This window comes from Fukomys damarensis, unplaced genomic scaffold (genome assembly GCF_012274545.1).
Source record: "Fukomys damarensis isolate Sample0158 unplaced genomic scaffold, DMR_v1.0_HiC HiC_scaffold_38, whole genome shotgun sequence".
Classification (NCBI taxonomy): Eukaryota; Metazoa; Chordata; class Mammalia; order Rodentia; family Bathyergidae; genus Fukomys; species Fukomys damarensis.
Window position 1 is genome coordinate 29,576,999 of NW_022900950.1, and position 11,592 is coordinate 29,588,590.

Below are 11,592 nucleotides of genomic sequence, written 5' to 3' on the forward strand. Positions count from 1 at the left end.
ACACACACATATATGCACACTTGTTTCTGAACCAGGTAAGAGTGTGTTACAGATACAATGACCCTTTACTGCTTAATACTTTAGTGTATGGTTGCTAAGATCTTTTCTTGTCTAACCATAGTGTAACGATTAAATTAGAAAATTTTAACATGGATACAATACTATTCTCTAATCCATACTAGTCCAATTCCAAGCTTGCCAGTAATGTCATATTTATCAATATTTTTCTGGTCATGATCATTCCAGGGACTCAATGTAAAAGGCAGTTTGTTACATGGAAAGCATTTCCTTTAAGCCATATTTCTATTTTACCTTTTCTTTTTCTGTAACTCTTTTTTTCCATTTGATTCCCCAAGGCAGTTAAAGTAGCAAATCACTGGTTTTTAATTTAATTTTCATACCAGGTTAAATAACATTAAATCAGACTTGGAAATTTTGCATGTCCCCCAACAATGAGTTAATGCCATCATATTAGATTCTCATAACATTAGTTCCCCTCATGTGCAATTTCATTTCCCAAGGTTTCAGTCACCCACAGCCAACAATGCTCAGAAAATATTAAATGGAAAATTCCAGAAATAAAGAATTTGCATTTAACTTTTAATATAGAATATTATTATAATTGTTTTCTATTAGTTTTTGTATTAACCACTTACTTGCATGATTTATAAATTAGACTTTATCATAGATATGTATGTATAGTAAAAAATACAGTATATGCAGAGTTTGGTACTGAGATTTTAGGCATCCATCCAGGAAGGAACTACTCTATGTATAATTCACATTTCTGTTTCATTTAATTTTATGGGACGAATGAGACTAGAAGGCCACCCAAGGACAAAAGCTACCAGTATTAGAGGGATTTCAGCTACATTTTATACATATTGTGAGTGAGGAGACACCTCTAATGTTATTTAAACTGTTCCAGGAAATCCTATTATCAAGCCAGCATAATTTGAAGAAGGAATCCCCACTTAAAAACCAAAGAAGTGTTTTAAAGAAATTATCAACAGTGTGTTAAAAGAATAAAGTATTTGACTAAGTAGGATTTGCTTTGGGGACACAGAAGTTTCAGAATTTCTTTAAAAAAGTTTTCTAAATATCACTGCATCAACAAAATGAAGAAAAAAATGGTCCTATCAGCAGAGGAAGTATAAGAGTGGGCAAGAGGGCACACAATATGATTAGAATATGGTATACACATTGAGTCTTCCCTAAAACAAAATGTGAAACTAGGGGGGAAAGGGGAAGGAGGTGATTATAGTATGTTGCGTGCATGTACAAATCTGCCAAAACGAAAACCACTAGTCTGTATAACCAATATGTGCTAATAAAAATATGGGGCAAAATAAATAAAACTGGCCAAAAAATATTTGAATCAATTCAGCTACCATTCCCAAAATAAAAACTTTTTAAAAGATAGAAATAGAAACCAATTAAATATATTTAGACAATTTTTAAAAATTGGTAGCATGTTGCCATAAATTTCAAAATCCTAAAACTACCCCATTCTATGTAAGAAACCAGTCAAGTGATAGCAAGTCAGTTAGCCTGCCAGCAAAGTGTAATTCAACATTATTCTGGAATTTACAGACTGTGCCAAAAAGATTAAATAACATCTAATATTAGAAAAATAATGGTAACTTTCTATGCTTGTACAAATGTGCATACAAACATATGGTCATGTAAATGTATCTGTATACAACTGTTTGTCTAGAAAACTCAAAAGAGAAATACAAGAATTATAAGCAGATTTGATAAAGTGACTAGATAAATGATAGATACACAAAAATCAATAGCTTTTTTTCTATTCTAGCAATCAGTAGCTTTATTTTATTTATTTATTTTTTTTACTCTAGCAGTGGGCACCTAAAAGTGCAAAAGAATATTTCCTTTCAAAATAAGTTATGTATTGCATAGACACAGTTTTGTACTACCTATTTGGAAAAAACAGCAATTCTGGTTCTTCTTCCTGAAGTCTGTGACACATTGAAATCCCAGTGCTGCTATCTGCTCTCAGCTGGAGGAAGAGCATGAGAGTTTGTCCTTACACCTCCCATTGCTTGATTCAAACAGGTTTGTGGAGGCCTCATTTCTCTGGCCAGATAGTTACCCTCCAAATAACTGGGCTTCAGTATTCTTTCAGAGATGCACATCTGGTTCCACAGGCTAGAGAGCTTCCTGGTTTTGTGGGTAGGGACTCAACTGGGACAGATGCTAAGCAGTGTGACCCATCCTCTGTGAACCATGCCAAAACCAACTAGAAGAATGACCCTGGGGCACCACAGCATATCCCAGACTAAAATCTTTCAAACCTCTTCTTCAGCATTTGGCTCCACTTTTCCAATACACATATGTGTGGGTATCACACTCCCATTGAGTAAAGGTAAAAGTCCATTTTAGAAGGCACCATCTGCCCAAGAACTCCAAGTGCCAGGAGTTGTTTGTTCTCCCTCCCCTCCTTAGCTTACACCTCCACTGGCCACTGACCTGTGTGTTTTATAGCCCCCCCCCAATGTACTGATAGATGCCTTCAAGCCCTGTAAGGAGTACTTTTCTCAAAGAAAGCTTCCCAGGGTACCCTTCATCCTGACAAATCCCTTTACATCCTGTGCAATCCTACAGGTTGAGTACTGTGCAGATCACATACTCATTGATGCAAGATTCATTTCTCGGCTCTTCCTTTCCCTACCCCCAGGACATGAGTGATTGTGCAAATCACTGTGTTTTTATATGTTTATCTATATATCTGTTGTGCTCCATCCCCTTCCCCTGGTTCTGCAGTAGACAGAGTTCTGGAATTCAGAGGCCTGCTTCCTCTCCTTTTTTGTTCTGTTTTTAAATCTCTGTATTCCTAGAGCTTGCCACAATAACTGTCCCATAACTCATTCACAATAAATGTCTCTTGAATGAATAAATGGATGAGGAACCTTGTGCTTCCTGAAATGTGAGGATAAAACAGGATGGGAAGTTGTAAAATTGTGCCTCAGCCCACACTAACAGAAAATCCAACACTTCCCAGAGCTAACTGTGTGTGATTCCTCATCACTTGCACTCTACAAAGGAAGGTAGTTGTTATTTAACAAAATTTCTGGGCTCATCAAATATTTATGTTTTTAGGGCTCAGTGTATTCATTCTACAAATATGAACAGTAATAAAACAGTCTTTCATCTATTTTCTTTGTTTGGAGGGTGTCAGGGGAGTTATGAATCACGAAGCCTCAGGTTTGGACTTGACTGTAAGTTAAGTCATCGTTGCAGAGAGCTGAAACACGGATGCTGTGTAAATCGGAAAGGCTGCTCTTAATGGCTCTTTGTCTCCACACAGATTTTCACTGCATTGCCACCCTTCACTCTTGGAATCTTTGAGCGGTCATGCACTCAGGAGAGCATGCTCAGGTTTCCACAGCTCTACAAAATCACCCAGAATGCTGAAGGCTTCAACACAAAGGTAAACAGGGCGCGATTACACTGAAAGGGCAGCCCTGCCTCCTGGACTCGGCTCCCATCCTGTCTCCTGCCTGTGAGATTCTGGATGCTTGAGAGAGAACACTGGAGAAGCAGTGAGCCTGCCACATGGCTCTCGAGAGCCCTGTGCATTAGAAATGCCTTTCTGAAGTAGATCTGTATTGTAAGAGCCTTGCTGACTCAAGACCCAACTTGCTGACTCCCTGAGTGTGGTGGCAGCCCCCATGGATTTAGGTTTAGCCTCATACTTCTGTACAGCCCTGAGAGGAGGCTAGTCAGAAGCTTGCCCAACTGTTGCTGAGCTTTTCATTTTAAAGAAAATGTTTTTAAGCTATGCAGTAAGATTGACTAGATATAAACACAGGCATAACATCACCTATGGGTGTTTTATTTTGATTTGATTTTGATTTTTTCCAGAATGAAGAACCAGAAGAAATATCTATTTAGGTACAGGTTGAGCATCCCATATCTGAAATGCTTGGGACCAGAAGTGTTTCAGAGTTCAGAGTTTTCTGGGGGGTTGGAATATTTGCATATACACAATAAGATATTTTGGGAACAGGATGTAACTCTAAATACAAAATTTATTTATGTTTCATATACACATGCCTTGGGTAATTTTATACAGTACTTTTAATAATTTGTACCTGAAACAAAGTTTCATGGTGTGGAAATTTCCACTAGTGGGATTACATCATTGTTCAAAAGCTTTCAGATTTTGGAGCAGTTTGGATTTGGAATATTTGGATAATGGATGTTCATCCTCTGTAGGAAATTATAAGAACCAAGCAAGAGTTTGGTTCGATGTGAGAGGAAAGGAACGGTCGCAGTTGTCAAGGAGGACCTGTCGCACAGCCTGTAGTCACACCAAGAGTTGCAGAGTAGTGGAGTGCTGGTTGCACAAAGCCAAGATGTGTAGTCCACTTGAAGAAGAGGGAGGTTGGCCACAATTCTGTGTAGAAGTTAGGTGGTTTAAACAGAGGTAGGAAGTAAGTAGGAATAGATCTGTGTCAGGTTTCCAGAGCTCTACAAAAATTCCTGGAACTTGACTATGCCTTGACATTTAGTTGTGGGCACCATGAAAATTCTTGTTTGTAAAAAAACAAAATACTTTTATTTGTTTATTATTATTATTATTATTTTGCTTCTTTAGTTTGTTTTTGACAGAGAGATCAGGGAGATCAGGAAAAGAATAAAGTTAAAATGAACATTTAAAATGGAAAAAAGGGGCCGGGGATTTAGCTCAGCAGTTCGGTGTCCTTCCTTGCAAGTGCAAAGACCTGAGTTCAATCCCTAGTACCAAAAAATAAATAAATAAATAAATAAAATGGAAAAAAGATCACATTGTCTTCTAATACTGTCTTTCAGTATTTTCTGTTGTTCTGCCTCTAGTTAGGACCATGTGACAGTTTCCAGATTAAATAAATTTAATCTGAATGGAATAGTTCTGTCATGTCAGTACTTCTGAAGATGATTAGAAGAGCTGGGGTCTAGCCCAGCTAGCCCATGGGGTAGAGCCCACGATTAGTGTATGAGAGGCCCTGAGTTCAATCTTCAGCTCCACACAAAGGAAAAGAACAAATGCTTGAAATGCATTAATAAAAATATAGTCTAGAGTAAATTAAGCTTTACATTCTTTTAAATAAATGAGTTTTAAAATGTAGGTGTATTAATAAAAAAAAACTCAACCATGAAAGAAAAAAAATGAATTGGAAAGATTTTTAAGGAGTAAGAGAGTAAGAATGCCTTAAGAGAACTGACATGTAAAATAGTTTTTAATACTTCCAAAAAGAACACAATTTTAGCCTCTTGTTAATATTTTGACCTAATTCTCTTCTTCTGGATGACTGTAAAGTGTAGTCTCTCCTGTGACGCTACAGAGAACTGATTGTAGCTCACTTTTCAGATTTGAATGGATTAAGTGTTGATCTACATATGGGTGGATATATATTTAGGTCTATGTAGTAAAGTATTATCTGGAGAGAGTCCAATCATCTGTATGTAAAAAAGAGGAAATGGGTGTTTCTAGGGACTTTTTAAAATTTGAAACTAACATGTGTCTCATGGAACTGTGTAGCCTCTGCCAGGAGCCTACACAATACAGGATTTGTTGTGAGTTACACACAGAGGTCAAGAGTTCTGGCAGTGCTGACTCCCTTGGTTTGTTTTCCTGCAGGTTTTCTGGGGTCACTGCATCAATGCCTTGGTCCACTCCCTCATCCTCTTCTGGTTTCCCATGAAAGCACTGGAACATGGTAACGACTTCATGATTTCAACTGTCAGCAAGTAGCTTTGCAGTCCCTTTGGTGCCAGGATATTCACAATTTTTTTCCCCCAGTTTGCCACAATGAGAGGCATAAGAATACATTTTAGAAGAAAAAAAAAATGTGCCTAAAACCAAGTGAGAGCTGGCCTCAGGATCAGCTCTGACATCAATAACCTATTTTCTTTTGGATTGACTAGATGGTTTAAATAATAGGAATTCTAAACATAGTTTATAATAACTATTTGAGTCAATGATGTTAAGAAGAGTGCTATACTATCAAGAAACACAGATGCTTCTTGCCCTTGAGTTTGAAAGTCTTTGTAGTCATTTGAGTTTTTATTGTCCAAGTCTCTCATACCTATATGCAGAATCACATAATGTTGTAAGTTTAATCTCATTACTTGTTTTCTAAGAGTCTCCTTTCCTTCACATATACCTTTTGAAGGTATAATTTGTTTGAGGACTACTTCTCTAGGTTTGTCTTTAGTCCTTTTCCAAAAGGTTTGTGAAGATGAGTGAGAATGCGACAACCTCTGGTTGCTCACACTTCTTAATACATCCAAAAACATAACCACTACATCAAGGAAAATATCTTGAGTTTCAAAAAAAAGTGAAAATGTGTTTTGAGAATGCTATGCTTTCATTCCTGCCAAATAGTAATACTACCCCTGGGAAAAATTACTTCAAATAACTAGACAAGGCCTCTGATTGGTCAAAGAGTGTGAAGTTTCCAAGCATCTTTGTTTTTGTATCAGTGTTTCTATGCTTCACACAGAAATGATTTATCCTCCGCTGATATTCATTAACCTATAGAACAATGGCTGGAAAGATACGCACATACATGTTATTGTGCTTGCTGACCTATTCTTTCAGTTTCATCAGGGCCCCTTTTCTTTTAAAGGTCCTGAAGTCTTTAGACCACAAAATGAAAGTTTCTGCTTCTAGATGCACCCTCCAAAAGGACAGTCTAGTGAATTCATGCTCTTATAACTTAAAGGCTTTTATGTGTTTCATCTTAGCTCATGGTGGGGTTCATTTGTTTAAAATGGTTTTATAAGTAAAGGTTTGCAATTCTAAGAGAAGAGCACTGAGTGTGGTTTTTTGTTCATGAAGCTGTGACATGTAGAAGTAGTCATGATCATGACAGGATGGACTAGAGATGGAGCTCTGTGTTTGAGTAAAAGTACAACGTTAGCAATTGTACTTTGAAACCTAAGCCCAGGGTTTTGAACATAGGAGGAGACTGAGTTTTTGTGTGGACTGGCCACAGTAACTATATTTGGAGCTGTTGTCCTTCTTTCCTAAGGTATGACTGTCTTTTAAACTTACAAGTGTTTGCCTTCAGACTTTAATATGTTTTACAAGAGGATCATTTACTTGCCTGATTTAAAAGGACCTAATGTAGCCTCTCCAGGTGGATTTGGTGGCTCCCTAATCGTGACATTAGGATCATGTGTTTGAGCGTATAGCTTGTAGTTCATGGCAGAATTTCTACAGTGTACCTAGATTCCATTATGTAAACCCATTCATTCAGCTACTGTGGTCTTTGTTTAAAAGGCTTTAGATTCCCACCTGTTGCTAATGTGCCTAATAGATATTACCAACTGAATTTTGAACTAGGTTCTGCCTCCCCTACCTTTTTTCCTTCTGAATCTTAAGTCTGTTCAGCAACAAGATAATAGAATGATGGATTTTTTTTTTTTTTTTTTTTTGTACTGGGGATCAAACTTGTGGAACCTTGTGCTTGCAAGGCAGGCAGTGGAACCACTGAGCTAAATCCCCGGCCCCTGGTGGATCTTTTGTTGTTGTCTTAATTGTTGTCACCGAAACTATCAGTGCCATTATTTCATTTCATTGAGTCACCTTTTCATCACATAGTCTTTCTTTTAATTGTGTTGCAAACAACCTGTGAAGTAAAAGCTCTAAGTTAAAGTGGTATATTGCCATAGAAAGCCTTTTTTTTTTTTTTTTTGGTTCATTAGTTGACTTTCTCTAACAAATTGGATGAATATTTTAGAATTAATTTCTAAATTCTCTCAATCAGTGTAAAGCCAAAAATAATTGTATTATTGCCCATTGACACTTTTTCATGTAACATGTATGTGTAATCAGTCTACTATGGATTCCAAGCAGATGACAAGAAGTTATGTCAGTGCAAGCCTTACCTTCTAAGTGTGTCATCTGGTAAGGAAGGTTAGAGTTGCACATTTAACTCTAGTATGAGGTAGAATATAACTTGCATGTGAAATACAAATAAAATATTATTGGATATCTAATGGTTGGGAGATGCCTTTCACTGGAGATCATTAATAGTTTCTTAGAGGAGATGGCATTTAGATTTACCTGTGAGGTCTAAGTAGGATTCAAATGTCCAAACAAAATGGAGAAATGGACTGAGTGACTGTGTCTACCCCCAATTCTCGTATTGAATCTTAACCCTCAAAATGATGGTACTATGAGATGGGGTCCTTGGGAAATGATTAAGTCATGAGAGGGCAGCCTTTTTCTTCTAAAAGGACTCCAGATAGCTCATTTGTTCCTTTCGCTATGTGAGAACACACTGAGAAGGCGCCCTCTGTAAGGAACAGGCTCTCACCATATACGAAATGTGCCAGCACCTTGAGTTTGGACTTCACAGGTTCTGGTCAGTTATAAGGCACCAGTCTGTGGTATTTTTCCATAGCAAACCAAATGGACTAAACCACCCTCCTTTCCCTATCTTTGTGGCAACTATAAATCAAAACACATTTGTACACATTGTCATTGTCCCCTGTGGGGGGGGTGAAGAGATAGCTGTAGCATAAAGGGTCCAGGAAGGGGAGGGACAGTGGCTGGAAAGGGACAAAGAATGGGGGAGGTCAGAGCGCTAACCCCTGGGGGACTTTTCTCAGTAAAGGGCTGGAGATGTGAGCATTATTGGAGTGTGCAGGGTGGTGGAGGGCATTCTCTGTGCAGACTGTAAGACTGCACTGTAGACAAACACACAAGATTTGGCAAGAGCATGAACTGTTGAGCTCTTTTGGTGGGGGCTTAATGGGGAGTCAGATGTGGAAGTGAAGAAAGATCTCAAGATTGAGAAGCTGGAGATATGTCAACTGATTGGATTGCTTGTTTATGTGTGCTGATTTACTGCCCTCGATACAAGTGAGCTCTTATTACACTTTTTTCCCCCATTACATTTATTGGTACATTTAAAGCGAACAATACAGTTACATTTATCATTGATATCTTGTACTTTGACATGATATATCTTGGTTCTTATTTTTTTCCCATGCCCCTGCTGTCCCTTCACCCCCTTCACCCTTCCCTATTTACAAAGACTTTGTTTCCATTTCTTCCTTTTTTCACATATTTTTCTTTTCCCTCATTTCCTTTCCTCTACCCTTCCCACTTACACTCTTCATTGCCATTTAGAAAATGTATCCACTCTAACCCGAAGAGTCACAGGACTATGAACCTGGTTTGGGGCAAATGAAGGCACTTTTTAAAGCAGAGTAACCCCAGTCTAACGGGAGAATACATTGAGGCCTCTCTGACCTCTAAGTGCTGCCTGAAGCCACAGCCACCTGTCCACACCCACAGTTTTAAAGAAGTTCTGTTCCATCAGGGCTGAGGTCTCTAGAGGAGGTCTCTAGGAATTAAACATAAGAATGATCTTTTGTGGATTATGTCACAAAGACAATGTGTTTTACTCCACAGTTCTCTCTGCCATCTGTGAGCCCCATCAGTACTGTTCACTTCAGTCAGGGCAGCATGACCATTAGGAAGAAACATTCTTGAGGAGGTGTGGGCACATTGCTTATTCCCTAGAATGCTTCCAAGAATCTTGCTTTGCTTATTTTTGCATGGTTTTGGACAGACTTTTCAAAGCACTCTTTTGCTGATGAAGTCTGTAATGATTCATTTAGAGTTTCAAAATAAATTTTTCCACTGAAGCAAGTCAGTAAATCAGATTTCTCCCAGCCATCACAACCTCACACTCGTGGTTCTGCCTACAGTCCCCACACTTTGATCTGAAAAGTGACTGTGGATGTCACCTTCACAAACACCAAAATTCACCAAAAACCTGAGTGTGAGGCCACACTCAGGTTTTCTAATGGCATTTTCCAGTGTGCATAGTTGAACAACCCTCCCGCTGAAGAGGGATGTGGTTATTGGCAAAAGAAGGTAAAGTCAATTTTTATTTGAGAAAGAAATTGTCAGATTTTTTTCTTGATGAAAATTGCAAGAGAGGTAGTGAGAAAGAAAATACATTTACCAGGGCCAGGATTTAACTCAGTGGTTCCACTGCCTGTCTCACAAGTGCAAGGACCCAAGTTCAATCCCCGATACCAAAAGAAAATATACTTTCCAGCACAGAAATGTCATTTAAAAAACCTCATGGTGATTCCTCAGAGTCCACACTGTGGAAAACATTTTAAGAAGAAAACTGGACATGCATACTTAATGTTTTAGCACTAATTAAGCAAACAAGATCTTTCAAAATTCTTAGAGAAGGTAATTTAATGCTTTTTAATAATCTGCTAATATACAATCAGGCAAGTTTTGAATATTAATTAAATAGTATTACTCATGTATAAAATAAAACTTGGTATACCTCTCTCTACCCATGGCATTGTAGAGTTATACTAACAAAGTATTTATAACCTATACCTGGTTATTGTCAACTTGCAACTTTTTAAACTTTATTCTTCACTCATTTGAAAATTAAAACAGAAATGAGCTTTTTCTCCATGCCAGGGCTTTCCTGGGTACTGGCATATGGTAGTATACATAGCAGATTAATGCCTTGCCATCATAGAACTTACATATAGATAGGCCTTGAACAAGAATTGTTATCAAAGTGGAAGGTCAAGGTCAAATGGAATGCTTTCCTAGAAAGCCTAAACCTAGTTGGTCCTTAAGGGCCTCTTCCCAAACAGTGTGACAGCAGAGTTGAAGGATAAGTAGGAATTAGGAAGGACAGAAGTAGACAAGAAATAATTCATCTTTCAGGAATAGCTAGGGTGAGAGTGGTTCCAAAGGAAAGGTATAGTGGTTGGGGTTTGGGGTGGAACTGTGAGATACAGATTGCCTTGAAGTGATAAGGATGGAAGCAGAGATATCAGACTTTTCTGAGCCTTTTGGAATAACTGAGCCTTTTAGACTATCAGTCTAATGGAAGCCATTTGAGCTGATTTACGTTGACTTGACCACCTTGGCAAGGATCACTGCTGGAGTCCAGTTGCTTAGCCATTTCATGGTCTGGTACAGTGATGATGGTGGTGGAGATAAGTGGTTGGACTGGAGATAGAAATGGAAGGCACCAATATTTCATTAGTTAATACTTCCCTACTCCATCCTATCAGACTGTATGCTAAACCTGCAGGAAAGAAGTGCTATAATAGCCACATAATATCAACAAAATACTATATGTTCGAGTGAGGTCTGTGAAGTGCACTGATATGATGACTTTAAAGGCCACTAACAATAAATACTGTGTGCAGTTAAGGAAGGTTCTGTAGTGAATGAAAAGATTCAGACAGACATTTAATGTTTACTGGGACGGAAAGAGGGAGTAGTAAGTTAGTGTGGCCTCTGCCATCTGTGAATGCCTGCTGAAAGGAGACTTGTGGAAGTTCATAAAACCCAGAAGCCTATCAATGCATTAAGTGGAAGTTGCAAACTAAGAACTAGAAAGACAAAGCATTCTGGAATCCTTCTCCATTTATATGAATAACTCATATAAACTCATTTGTTACTAACCTAGTCATGACAAGTTAAAAATATAGGGCTGGGGATTTAGCTCAATGGCACCATGCCTGCCTTACAAGTGCAGGGTCCTGAGTTTGATCCCCGGTACTGAAAAACAATTATAT

At 38.2% G+C, this 11,592-nt stretch overlaps 1 protein-coding gene across 4 annotated transcripts in view; it reads left to right on the top strand.

The window, feature by feature from the left end:
• The window catches only part of LOC104862098 (phospholipid-transporting ATPase IB), a 642,570-nt gene that overhangs the window by 470,184 nt on the left and 160,794 nt on the right, over positions 1 to 11,592 (top strand). For all 4 annotated transcript variants that reach the window (XM_010623803.3, XM_010623807.3, XM_010623808.2 and 1 more), the window contains exons 29-30: positions 3,329 to 3,451; positions 5,645 to 5,723. In XM_010623803.3, the coding sequence (XP_010622105.1) occupies positions 3,329 to 3,451; positions 5,645 to 5,723 (202 nt within the window). The remainder of the gene's footprint in view (positions 1 to 3,328; positions 3,452 to 5,644; positions 5,724 to 11,592) is intronic.